General features: G+C 40.3%; 1 protein-coding gene across 1 annotated transcript in view; it reads right to left on the bottom strand.

Moving 5' to 3' along the window:
* Nucleotides 1–2753: 2753 nt before the first annotated feature.
* The window catches only part of TMEM35A (transmembrane protein 35A), an 11629-nt gene continuing 1485 nt past the window's right edge, over nt 2754–12897 (bottom strand). Inside the window, exon 2 of the mRNA XM_007952179.2 lies at nt 2754–3137. Coding sequence (XP_007950370.1) covers nt 2754–3137 — 384 coding nt within the window. The remainder of the gene's footprint in view (nt 3138–12897) is intronic.

The raw sequence follows: 12897 nt of genomic DNA, 5'->3' as shown, positions 1-12897 counted from the left end.
CTTGGGTTTCCAAGGTAGTATCACTACGGAAGTAGATTGCCCCATCTTCTTTCCAAGGAGGAGTGGCTGGTGGGTTTGAATCGCCAGCCTTCTAGTTCGCAGTTAAATGCCTTAGGCACTATGCTATCAGGGGCTGCTAGTGTTAAGTCAGTAACTATTAAGTATGTGGTCGCTGTGGAAACTTGTATTCATAAAGAAAAAAAAATATTTAGGCTTCTGTGAAATCGCCAATCCTCCGAACGTTTTTTTCTTCATTTTACACACACAGGGTAGACTGGTGCTCTTCTAATTGACAAATTGTACATTAAATCATAGGAGTTCTGGTAGCATAGTGCCTAAGGCATTTGACTGCTAACCAGAAGGCTGGCGGTTCAAATCCACCAGCCACTCCTCGGAAGAAAGATTGGGCAATCTACTTCTGTAGTGATAACCCTTTGGAAACCCAAGGAGGGGTTACTATGAGTTGGGTCTGACTCCAAGGCACTTAACGACAACGTGTTAAATCATGAAACAATATTATATTATTGTTTTGAATTAATTCAAATGTTTATTTTTTAACAACTGTTACTAGCCTACTTTGAGCCACTTGTTTTTAGAAACAGAATTTTCTCCCTGCATGCATATACAGAATGACTGCTTGGAATATTCCAATTTCCTTGAGTTTAGATTGTTTTTAACTGGAGACATGAAGGACCAAAGATTAAATTGATGTATTTGAAAAACCTATAGTAGAAATGACTGTTTACCACCTCTTACATTTATGTGGTTTAAAGAGTACTTTCATATACTCTTATATAATCTGGAATGAAATTGAGACAATGTTGACCCTTCAAATAGTTCAATAATAGCTGTTCTCCCTTATCTACTGAAACAAAGTTTGTCTAGAATCTTTTTTTTTTTTTTTTACTCACTTCATAGACTCAAAGAAATGTAAATTGGAAGGGATTTTAAGGTTTCAACTCCCTCCTTTTTTTGTAGCTGAAGCTGGGGCCCTGCTTGGTGAAATAACTTTCTTGACATGACAGGTTTGTGACAGTGCAAGTGTAATTTGTGCCACTTTGAAGACACATATGTAGTGAGCCAGTGATTCACTATATTGTACCTGCAATTTTTCCTAAAATCATTATACCTTCCCTTGGCATCATCTAATGAAGCAGGACACCTCAAACCTAGAAACTATAATTGGGATCTCAAATCTATGATTTTCTGTCTTTGCTGACATCACAAAAAAGTATGGGAAATTCAAATAAGTTTGGAAAGTTGATTTATTCTCCTCCTTCTCTTTTCTTCCCTCACCCAGATTTCAAAAAAAAAGAGAGAGCCTAAATCCCTTGATATGACACTTTCTTTCCAGATTTTCAATATTTGTCCAGACAATTTCCTCCAAATTTCAAAAATTTTTATTTTGAAAGAATGAGAGAAATAAAGACAGGTATCAATTACCAAGAACAATAACATTGAAGAAAATACAATAATTCGTACTCTCCCCACATACAACCCCCCACCCCATTCCCCATCCCTGGCACAATAATATTAAAACCATCAAAGCACATCTAACGAGAAGAAACAGCAGTATTTAATGAAGAAAGCAAATATTCATACTGCTCAATCCAACTAACCCCTATTAAATGTCCTTCCCTCAGAAGAACCCCACCTACCGGCATGACAAAGGGGTGTAGAGAAGACAACCCTGGGGGTGATTTGGAACTCCGTTTACACTAGGGAAGATTCAGGGAAGAATCATTCAGAGTAGTGAGTTTGTTTGGCAGGGAAACTGGATACACCTCCTCTATCAAACTTCAGATGATTCAAGAGAACAGCTAGGGTTTGAGATTCACAGACTTCTAGCAGTACTAATCCTTGCTCCCTCAACCACAACAGTGGAGCAGCTGTCAAATCCTGGTTAGCCGCTAAGACTAGTGGAACAGCAGCAGCTTTTGGCTTGAGAAAATCCAAAAAAGATGTAGGGTAACAAACAAGTTTACTGCTTCAGTTTCAAAGTGTAAGTAAAAGGGCTTAGTAGCAGGGACTTGGACAAAGGCAAGGTGAAACTTTTTCTTTTATCACTTGAAGACTTAGACTATCAACAGCATGGATCCATTGTTTTAATTAAACTCATTATGGAGTATTTAAAATTTAAACTACTTGCCATAGAGCCTAAGTAATTTTACATATAACTCAGTTTCTCAGATTTAAGGAATCGTTTCCTAAAGTGGTGAGTTTAACTTTCCAGAGTAATCTACTGAGGGATTTCCCTCCATGGGAATACATCACTTCTTTTGCGATGTAAGTAGAGTTCTCTTTATATGAAGTTTATTTTATTCTGCCTTTGCTGGAATCAGTCTATAAAGGGAAGGATATCTGTGTGGGATTAGTTCAAGACCAGAGCCTTCTCATCCACACGTGCGTGTGTGCGTAGATACACACACAGTAAATACATATTCCCACACATCGTCTTACAGTCACATGCTTGCTGGAGTCCATCCCACAAACACACTTCAGTAGCCAAATACATTTACATGCAGCAAGATGTGAGAGTTGCCCCAGAGTGATTAAAGGTGGTGCACATAGGTCTACGTGGGGGGGTCATTTTATGGTATAGATGTACACAAGCCAATAGGGTCATTAACTTGCAGATTATATTTTCCCTTTCCCCCAAGACAGACAAATCAAATAAGAAACACACACTGACATCTTCCTGGGTGTCATGGAGGCAACTGCCTGGAAGGTCCACTTTTTGCACTTCCATTTTCTTATGACACCTTCACTTTGCCCTGAGGAGCCTTTTCATATAAGGAGGGCTGCTCCTCAGCATTCCCAAGCAAGGGCTTCTTCTCAGAAGACCGGTCTTCTGGCTTGCGGGCAATCAGCAGGCGGCAGGTGAGCAGGATCCCAAACACCAGGGCATGAGCGTAGCGTTTGAGAGGATCACCGACAAGCTGGTGAAAGAAGAGCACAGCCAACACCAGCAAGAGCAGGAAGAAGTTGGCCACATCCTTGGGACGCCCGGGCACAAGGGTCATGACGATGCCGCAGGCCACCTCAAGAGCTCCAATGCTTTTGCGGAGAAGGATTGAATTGATCCCCATTTTCTTCAGTAGAGGAAGGGCTCTCACATAGCTCTTGTAAGCACGTTTCTAGAGTGGAAATGCCATAAGAACATCACTGCATTAACCATGATTTGAACACTAGAATGAAGAAAACACAAGCAATAACCTTCGTCCCCACAATTCCACTTCCATACCAGCCAAGAGTCTTCACATTTCTTTATTGTGTCCCTCAATAAAAGCCTTACTCACTGCTATGGAGTCGGACCTGACTCATAGCAACCCCTCCTTGGGTTTCTGAGGCGGTATCACTATGGAAGGAGCTCTGGTAGCATAGTGGCTAAAGCACTTGACTGCTAACCAGAAGGCTGGCAGTTCAAACCCACCAGCCACTCCTCGGAAGGAAGGTTGGGCAATCCTACTTCCGTAGTGATACTGCCTCGGAAACCCAAGGTGGTGTTGCTGTGAGTCAGGGCTGACTCGACAGCACATAACAACAACATCACTATGGAAGCAGATTGCCCAACGTTCCTTCCAAGGAGTGACTGGTGGATCTGAACCACCTGCCTTCTGGTTAGCAGTCAAATGCTTTAGGCACCTATGCCACCAGAGTTCCCAAATAAAAGCCTTGTAACTAATAATATAATCAAAGTGAGCAAACTCCTGAGAATCTCTGTGATTTAAACCTTAACAGTGGTTAAGGTTATGACTGCTAACCAGAAGGCTGGTGGTTCAAACCCACCAGCCACTCCTTGGAAGAAGATTGGGCAATCTACTTCCATAGAGATACTGCCTTGGAAACTCAAGGAGGGGTTGCTATGAGTAGGATCTGACTCCACAGCAGAGTTTGGTTTTTCATTTTGAACAACACCAAAGGAGCTCTGGTGGCACTGGGGTTTAAGGCATTGGGCTGCTAACCAAAAGGTCCCAGGTTTGAACCCGCAGATGCCATTGGTCACAGGGGAAAGATGAGAGAGTCTGCTTTTGTAAAGATTTACAGCCTTGGAAACCGTATGGAGGTCTCTCTCATTCAGAATCAACTGGACAGCATTGGGTAGGTGGATGACAACACCAAATGGAATAAGGCAAAGAAAAAATTTTTTCTATTGTTAAACAAACAAAAAAAATCTAATTATCATAAACAACTCTAAGAATTTACAAAAAAAGTTCACTGGGCCCATAAAAACTGGTGTTAGGACATCCACATTTTCCAGAGCTTGCCTTGTCCAAACCTGAGTGCATATGAGTACCAACCAAAATGAAACAGGCCAGGCATAGTACATAAAACTTCAGTAATTTGGACTCCCCTAATTTGGAATTTGTGATAATTCAGAAAAGAGCCGAGCTGAAGTTTACATCTGTGGAATCCATGAATTTTTTTTTTAAATGTTTACTAAGCAACTGAAAAAATAAAAATGTATATGCATTTAATTCCTTTGATATTTTTTTTAAATATAGTATGACAAAATCATTCTCATGTTCACTGAGGTTAACCTCCAGACCTCTACAAAACACTACCCTGATTAGTTCAAGTTTATTCATTTTAATTCAAGAAACATTTATTGAACACCTACTATGTGTCATGCGTTGGAGATATGGAGATGAATAAGACAGGGTCAAGAAGCTCTCGGTCTACTGAGGGGAAACAGATACGTAAACAATATTATCAGGCAGCATGGTTAGTGTTATTTAATAGAAGTATGCACAAGGACTAATGGTAGTCCAAAGGGAGACATCACAGGATAAAGATGCAAGTTACTGGACATATTACAAAGTAAAAGAGTTACATTGCATTTAGAGTAATAGATATTTCAGATTATCCTGATCCTCATTTTGAAGCAAATTGATGAGATTTTAACAAGTCTTCTTGGGTTGTTTACTGTTTTGTTTTCAATAAGTATCCATTCATTTATTAAATGCCTCCTTGTGGTAGGCACTGTACTAGTTGCTCTGGCTATCAGTCTTTCAAAGGCCCATGCCTTCGTGAAGCTTGAAGTTTATAAGGAGAAAAACAGATAAATACATAACTGCAAAAAAGTGTTATAGCTGCTAGATAAAATTATGTCGTGGATACAGTGAAGGCACACCAGAGGGAGTGTGGTCAAAATCTCCCTAGCTGAAGGCTGACAAAAGCTAGAGTGAGATCTGAGAAGGTGTTTGCAAGATCAGTAAGGGAGGGAATGGTATTGCAGGCAGAAGCAGCTGAATGAGCAAAGATCCTGAAGCACAAAATAGATTGGTATCTTGATGACACTGCCACAGTTCAGCACAAGTTAGGGAGGATGAGATATTAGGAGAGGTAGATATGAATCAGATTACAGAGAACTGGAGGAAGATGAGGCAATGTACTTCCATAAAGATTTACAGCCTTGGAAATCCAGTGGGGGTTGCTAAGTCAGAATCGACTAGATGGCAGTGGGCTTGGTTATTGTTATATATGTTGTGCTATGGCTCTGGACTTTATCCTCTAAGCAAGGAAGAGAAACATAATCAATTTGGTTTTTAGGAAGGTTCCTCTGGAAGTAGTGTGGAGGGTGGATTGGGAGAGGCATGCCTAGAAGCAAGGAAACCAGGTTAGAGATCTGGACTAGTGTAATCACAGTGAGGATGAAGGGCTGGCATCAGAGTTTAGCATACTTTGAATGCAAAATCAAGAGAACTTGGTGTTTTGTTAGATGTTGACACTGAGAGGAAGGGAGGAGTCATGAAAGATTCTCAGGTCTCTAGCTTGGGTATCTGGGCAGATGGGTGTTACCATTCTCCACATTTGGGAATGCAGCAGAGGTTGAGGGGCAGGAAGCAAAGGGGAATAAGAAATTCAATTTGGTGGTTTTTTTTTTTTTTAAGTTGAATTATCTAGAAGACATCTAAGTTGAGATGTCTGGTAGGCTGCTTAGTAAGAGGGGTCTGGGCTAAAGACACAGAATGTATAGTCATCAATACATACTGTGGGAATGGACAAGTTTGCCCAGGAAAGAGTATTGCAGTGATAAAAATTGTATGGCAGAACATTTAAGCAATGAAGAGAGGAAAAGGGTCCACAAAGTAGACAGAACAAAGTAGGTGAAAAACCAAGAGACATGGGGCCATGGAGGCCAAGAGGAGTTTCAAAAAGAAAATAGTCAAAAGCACCATATGCAACACAAGTATATGAATCGGGCAGAAGGCCAATTCACCCTCCCAGAGCATCTGGCACTTAGAATAGATTTCTACACACTCTAGGTTTCGAACAAATGTTAAGTCATTTTTCCTCACTTCTGGACAAGTGAATGCACCTTTATTTCATGGATTAATTATCATGAGTAGCACAAGATAATCCTCTCTGAGGACTGTTAAAAGACTGATGTTTTAGTGAAAAAGCATGGGTTTTGGATTCACATAGAATGGATTTCAAATCCCAGTTCTATCACTTTCCAGTTGAATGTCTGTGGGCAAATTACCTAAATTCTCTGAGCTTCAGTTTCCTGAGCAGGGCAAGGACTTAAGTGAGGCGAGTGAGGCTACTTGCCTTGGTACAAAATTTAAGGGGATGCCAAAAAACTTAATAATCATAAATAATATCCATGATGAACAAAATTTCAAAATTTTAAATAAAGGTAGGATCTGCCCCTGCAATTGCATGCCCTGCCTCACTCTTTTATCTCTATTCTTGGCCCTGCCAGATCCTGACTTTATTTAATATTTCACCTCCTCCTAATCCATGCACTGTTCCTGAGCACATTGTTGTTGTTGTTTGCCATCGAGTCGGCCCTGACTCATAGCGACCCCTCCTTGGGTTTCTGAGGCAGTATCACTACGATTTGACTCGATGGCACATAACAACAACAACAACAACATCACTACGATAGTAGGAATGCCCAACCTTCCTTCCGAGGAGTGGCTGGTGGGTTTGAACCGCCGGCCTTCTTGTTAGCAGTTAAAGTGCCTTAGGCACTATGCTACCAGAGCTCCTTCCTGAGAACATAGGAAATACAAAGTGGTAGTGGTTCTTCCTCCCTCTTCCCATGTTACAGTAAAATTATGGATTTTCAGAGTGAAATATAGAGAAAGGTTGACCAGTAGGTGGAGTGTAGCCCTGGGCTTAACAGAGCCAGACTCAGTCAGAGGATAGGAAACCTGGTGACAGAGAGAAGCCTGTTGTCCCTTTTCTCTCACTATTAATCTAGATACTATCTCCCTGCTCCCTCCCCCTCTGCACTTTGGTGATGGTAGCAAGGGGACTTTAGGGAAAGTTATCCAGACCCAGGAGACTTCCTTAATATTTTTAAGTAAGAACTATTTCTAATTAACAACACAAAACTTCCCATGAGGCAATTCCTAAATCCTAAGTGTAAGCTTCTCACATGATGAACACAGGAGGCAAGATGAATTTCTTGCAGTCAGTTCTGAGTGAAGACTTCCAGATGCTGGCTGAGTTGATTTGGGAAATGCTCTAACCACCCAACAGGCACAGTGGTTAAGGCTTATGGCTGCTAATCAAAAGGTTGGAACCCACCAGTCGCTCTGCAGGAGAAAGATGATGCAGTCTGCTTTCATAAAGATTTTGCAGCCTTGGAAATCCTATGGGGCAGTTCTACTCTGTCCTATAGAGTTGCTGAGTTGGAATAAACTGGATGGCACTGAGCTTGTTTTGTTTTGTTTTTAACTACCCATCATTCAAGAATACATTTTTATGTAAACTATAGTGGAGCTCTGGTAGCGTAGCGCCTAAGGCATTTGACTGCTAACCAGAAGGCTGGCTGTTCAAACCCACAAGTCACTCCTCAGAAGGAAGGTTGGGCAATCTACTTCCATAGTAATACCGCCTCAGAAACCCAAGGAGGGGTCACTATGAGTCGGATACGACTCCATGGCAAGTGGGTTTGGTTTGGTTTATAGTGGAATAAGTAGCCCTAAGGCCAAATTCCAAGTCTTTAAATCAAGTTTTTATGACTTCAGTGGTCTTTTCTCTCCATTTGGTGTAACTGAATATTACTTTCTCAGTTGTTTTAGCTAACCTCTTAAATTGCAGCTGTGGATATTTTTATACAGCTGTAGCCTCTTTCTTCTTTTTCTCAAGAGGAAACTGCATGTGGATAAGCCATTTCATCAAATTTTTAGTTCAAAGCTGAGTAGGTAAAGATAACATCTATTCTCCAGGATTTCAGACAGGGGATATTTAGTTTGTTAGAGATGGGGCTCAGCTTGGATGGGTCTTGACATTATGTTGTTGTTGTTATATGCCAGACCCGACTCATAGAGACCCCTCCTTGGGTTTCCAAGGCAGTATCACTACGGAAGTAGATTGCCCCATCTTCCTTCTGAGGAGTGGCTGGTGGGTTTGAACCACCAGCCTTCCAGTTAGCAGTCAAGTGCCTTAGCCACTAAGCTACCAGAGCTCCCTTGACATTATAGGAAGCCCTTTATTTTTTTCCCCTGTGGAGTAGGGTGGGGGCATCAAAAGAATCCTACTCGTGTCAAACTCCATCATTAATTAAGCTTGGTCTAGGCCATCCCAATTCTAACATTTGAATGGTCACATATCTGGAGACTATAGTAACTGGGTCTATAGAACTTAATTGTACTGATGATAAGAGTAAAGAGAATTGACTGACTCACTCCTAAAGCCTCTTGAATTTCATAGTTAAGTCTGTTTCCTTTTTACTGTAATACCCAGATCATGCACCATAGTTTCCTTATAGGGGATGGAAGCAGGAAAGAGCCAAACGTTCCAAATCCCTTCAATCAAAGGCAATCATATTCTTGGGCTGAGACTCTTAAAATAAGCTAAGTTCCAATTTTAGTTTTGCCCCTAAATTGCTTAGAGAGTTAGTAAAAGCTCGTTACCTCTGTTTCTCTTTGTGTAAATTAAAAGAACATTTTGGAGTATCAGCCAAAGAAGCATAGCATCATAGCATCAACCAAGAGTCACACACACATTTTATCATTAATAAACCACACAATTAGAAATCCATACATTTGAAAGCCACAGTAATTATTTTAATGATAATAGTGATGAATCAAACCGGTCCATTCTGGTGGTATAAAGAGATGTGATTCAGACGTGAGTCAAAAGCATATGGAGCCTTTCTTTAGTCACGCCTCTTGTTGTTTATTTGTCACAACATTCCAGGGTCCATGATATCATATCAATGACATTAAATGTGAACAGCTCAAAACTATATAATGATATTCATCTTCAGTTACAACTAATAACTGACCCAAGCCAGCTAACTGGGCAAAATGGAAACAGAGGGCAAGTAGTTAGATCCATTACGTCCCATAGCTCACATATATCACATAGGTAAGAGAAAAAAATAATTTGGCTAATATACTGTATAATTCCATTTATGTAAAATTCAAAAACAGGCAAAAGTAACCTACGATGTTAGAAGTCAAAAGAGTAATTACTTGTGAGGGGGTACTACCTGGAAGGGGTTATGAGGAAGGTTTCGGGGGTGCTGGTCATGTTCTGTTTTTTTATATGGGTGCTGGTTACACAGCAATACACTGAAAATTCATTGAGCTATATGCTTATGTCATATGCATATTTTAGTATATATGCTTATACTTCAATAAAATTTACAAAGAAAGATAAGAAAATAAAAGCAGAAGAGGGCACTGATAAAAGCATGTTTTGACTAAAAAAATCTCAGCTTGGTTGCTATCTTAAACCATTAAGCCTACATAAGTGCTGCCCAATTTACTGACTCAAGTGTGACTCTCCATAAGAAAAAAAAAAAGCCATACGTCAATTATAGATCCTCTTTTTTAAACATAACAGAAGCCATAGAATGTTTAATTGACAAATATTCAAATGAATGGCAGACATCTTTTAAGTAATTCTACTTTTTACTGGCATATAATGATCACCTGATAGGAGGTTAGCAAGTCTGTTTTCTCAGATTTATCCTAGTGTGGCTTGTACTGTAAGTCAAAGGTTGGTCTGAAATGAACACAGCTGTTGGCCAAACTGAAAAACCACAAGCTCTCTGGTATAAACTCTAATGTATAGTTTCACTTGTGATAGCTAACTGTGCGAACTAAGCAAAATCCCTTCATATCTCAGAGTCTCATTTTTCCTCTCTGAGTAGATAAACATATTGTTCCACCTCAGAGAACAAGCAGTTCTGAGCACCAGTGAATTGCCTCCTATTATCTAGTTGAACAACAATAAGTATCAGTGATTGGAAACAAGAAAAATGACCTATGAACATTAAATAAATTTCCCAAACATATCAGGGGTATTTCCCAGGGTTACACAAGCAGAATGGCATTTAACTACAGGTAAGCAAATCAACCAAATCAACAAACCTTTACTAAGGGCCATGAGGAGATACAAAGAAGCAGGGACTTGTCCACTTGTCCTCAGGGCCAAAATCATTGTGACAGGGTTTTGGTATTTTCACAGGTGACCTCTTGTGCTTTCAGGATGAAAACACTGCTACAACAAGGATGATACCAAATTTAGAGCAAGTCAGCCATTCCCAGTTACACAAAGAAAACTATTTAGAAGCACTTGTAAGTGCCATCTCTGAATTTCAAGTAAATTCATGATGACGTTTAGCTAAGGGAGTGATTGGTTCACATGGGATTTAGAGCACACCAAAATGACACTTTTCAGATTTGCAGGATATATAGGGTATCACATGGCAAATAGGTTATTCAGAGATGCTTCTGGAAGTTCTGCATGGGATCCACTGTGCTAATGCCACAGCAGCAAGTGAAGATTCTTCGGTGTTAGCTGATTGTAGAAAAGTCTGTTCAGCAGCGTTCATGAGAATACCATCTTGCTCTTCTAAATACCTGATTTCATTCCTTTTAACTAGACATTCAACTTAGGCAGGAAAGCATCACATAAAACGGAATCAATTATCATCATCACCTCACCAAGGGCATTTCTTGAACACTGTCTACATGCAAATACTATACTAGATTCTCTCATATGTTAATATTTACAGCAACCTTCTGACATAAGTATTATAATTTCCATTTTACAGATGAAGAAACTGAGACACCAAGAGTGCCAGGACTCAAATAAAAGGATGTATGACTCCAAAGCCTGTACTCTTTCCACTAACCTTTCCTGGCTTCCCCACTAGAGACAGGAAAGAAATACATAGTCATTTGGCTGGTTGGTTTTCATCAGCAATTCTCCATGGAGGGGTTCACCACCCCTATGCATAACACTAATGATTCTAGAACAAGAAAAAGAAAAGTCAGAAAAGCAACAACAACAACACAAATCTAAACTTGAAAAATCAGTTTCCAAGTAAAACAAAACCCCCAAAATATGGATTGATGTAGTTGAACTGGTACAGAAAAGGAACAAGAATGTTCCAGATAGTTTCAAGAATCAAGTGTGGGTTCTGCCATCCAAAAAACAAAACAAAGTAGAAACCATTAATCACCTCTCTACTTGGAATAGTGAGTCATGGGACTTGGTTTCTAACTCTGCCCCAACAACATCTTACCCTATGACTTTGGGTAAGTCATTAAACTTGCTCTGTTTCAGTTTATCCATCAGTAAAATGAAATCAAATGAATCTACCTCACAGTGAGGTTTTAAAGAACAATTAATCTTAAAGCAACAACACTTTGATGTCTTATAAGAAAAACCACTGCAGTCAATACATGACTAATGCCATCAATGCAGAGGAATCACTACTAAATGGAAAACAGAAAATTCCAGAAATCATCCCAGCTGATCTAGGGTTGAGGTTCTGTGGGTGTGTGGCCCTCTTCTAAGAAGCAAAAAAAAAAAAAAAAAAAATGGCTCCTGAACTGCATAATCAAGAACCAATCAGAGAAATCTGAAGGGTGGTAAGCAGCCAAAACAGTACAACAATGATTCATTCATTCACCCATCCATTCAACAAATATATATTGAGCACCTTCTTTGTACTAGAGATGCATTTCCCCCCTTTCCTATACATTCAAGAATAAAGCTGAACCAAGCCCAGGAACTATGCAGCGTGGCCAGTTTCAGACTGTGGCCCAATACATAATGCAGGAAGGGACGCTGGAAAAAGGCAGTCTGAAAATTCTCTTCAAGCCTATGCCACTGGGAAGTCTGCTTTTCCAATTAGATGTAGTCTTTCCATTCCCTCCAGATGCCCTGGAGCACAGAAGTCATGCACAGACACACACACACACACAATGGTTCTGTACTACTGTATTAAATTATACTTATTTAAATAATTTCCTAGGTATGATATGAAATCTTCCTATTTGCCTCTTCTGCCTCTCATTAGACTATAGTAGATAGCTTCACTCCTGAGGAAAAGCCTACTGTAAACCCATTTGTGGCCAATCCTGTGAGTACTTGCCAAGCTGCCAGGAAGCTTCCCAGTGACTCCATCTTAGTTGAACTACCTGCAGAGCCTAATACTGTCCTTAGGGTACAGCTTGGAGGGCCTCTAAAGCAGCTGAGCAGGGTCTAGGGGGCATCAGCTCAAACCCTGAGACAGAAACCAGCAAATATTTACTGAGCATCTGCAATTTGCCAGTCTACACATACTGAAGAAGGATACTGTCCCTAAGGAAAGGGAAAGCTAAAAAAAATACCTAAGGTGCACACACGCACACAAATATATAAGCATATACATGAGAAGTAAAGAAAAGCAAGAGCATATTCACTTATGTATAATCTGTATATGATATCCAACCACTACTGCCAAGATAAAAATGTAGTGGCATTTCCCCTACACCTTGTTTCTCTGCCCCCACCCTCTTCAAACCCTTTGATGGCTTCTGTTGCCCCACCCTCCACTCCCCTCCCCAGTGCAGGCTGCCTTGGATACTCATTTTGACCTGATTTCTATTCCATCTGGTCAAACATGCTGGGAGGAGGGGAGAGGAGAAGGAGAAG

The sequence above is a fragment of the Orycteropus afer genome, unplaced genomic scaffold, assembly GCF_000298275.1.
Source record: "Orycteropus afer afer isolate SDZICR_OR568_19922 unplaced genomic scaffold, OryAfe1.0 scaffold00327, whole genome shotgun sequence".
In the NCBI taxonomy this organism is placed as follows: Eukaryota; Metazoa; Chordata; class Mammalia; order Tubulidentata; family Orycteropodidae; genus Orycteropus; species Orycteropus afer.
This window is presented reverse-complemented; position numbering and strand designations above follow the sequence as displayed.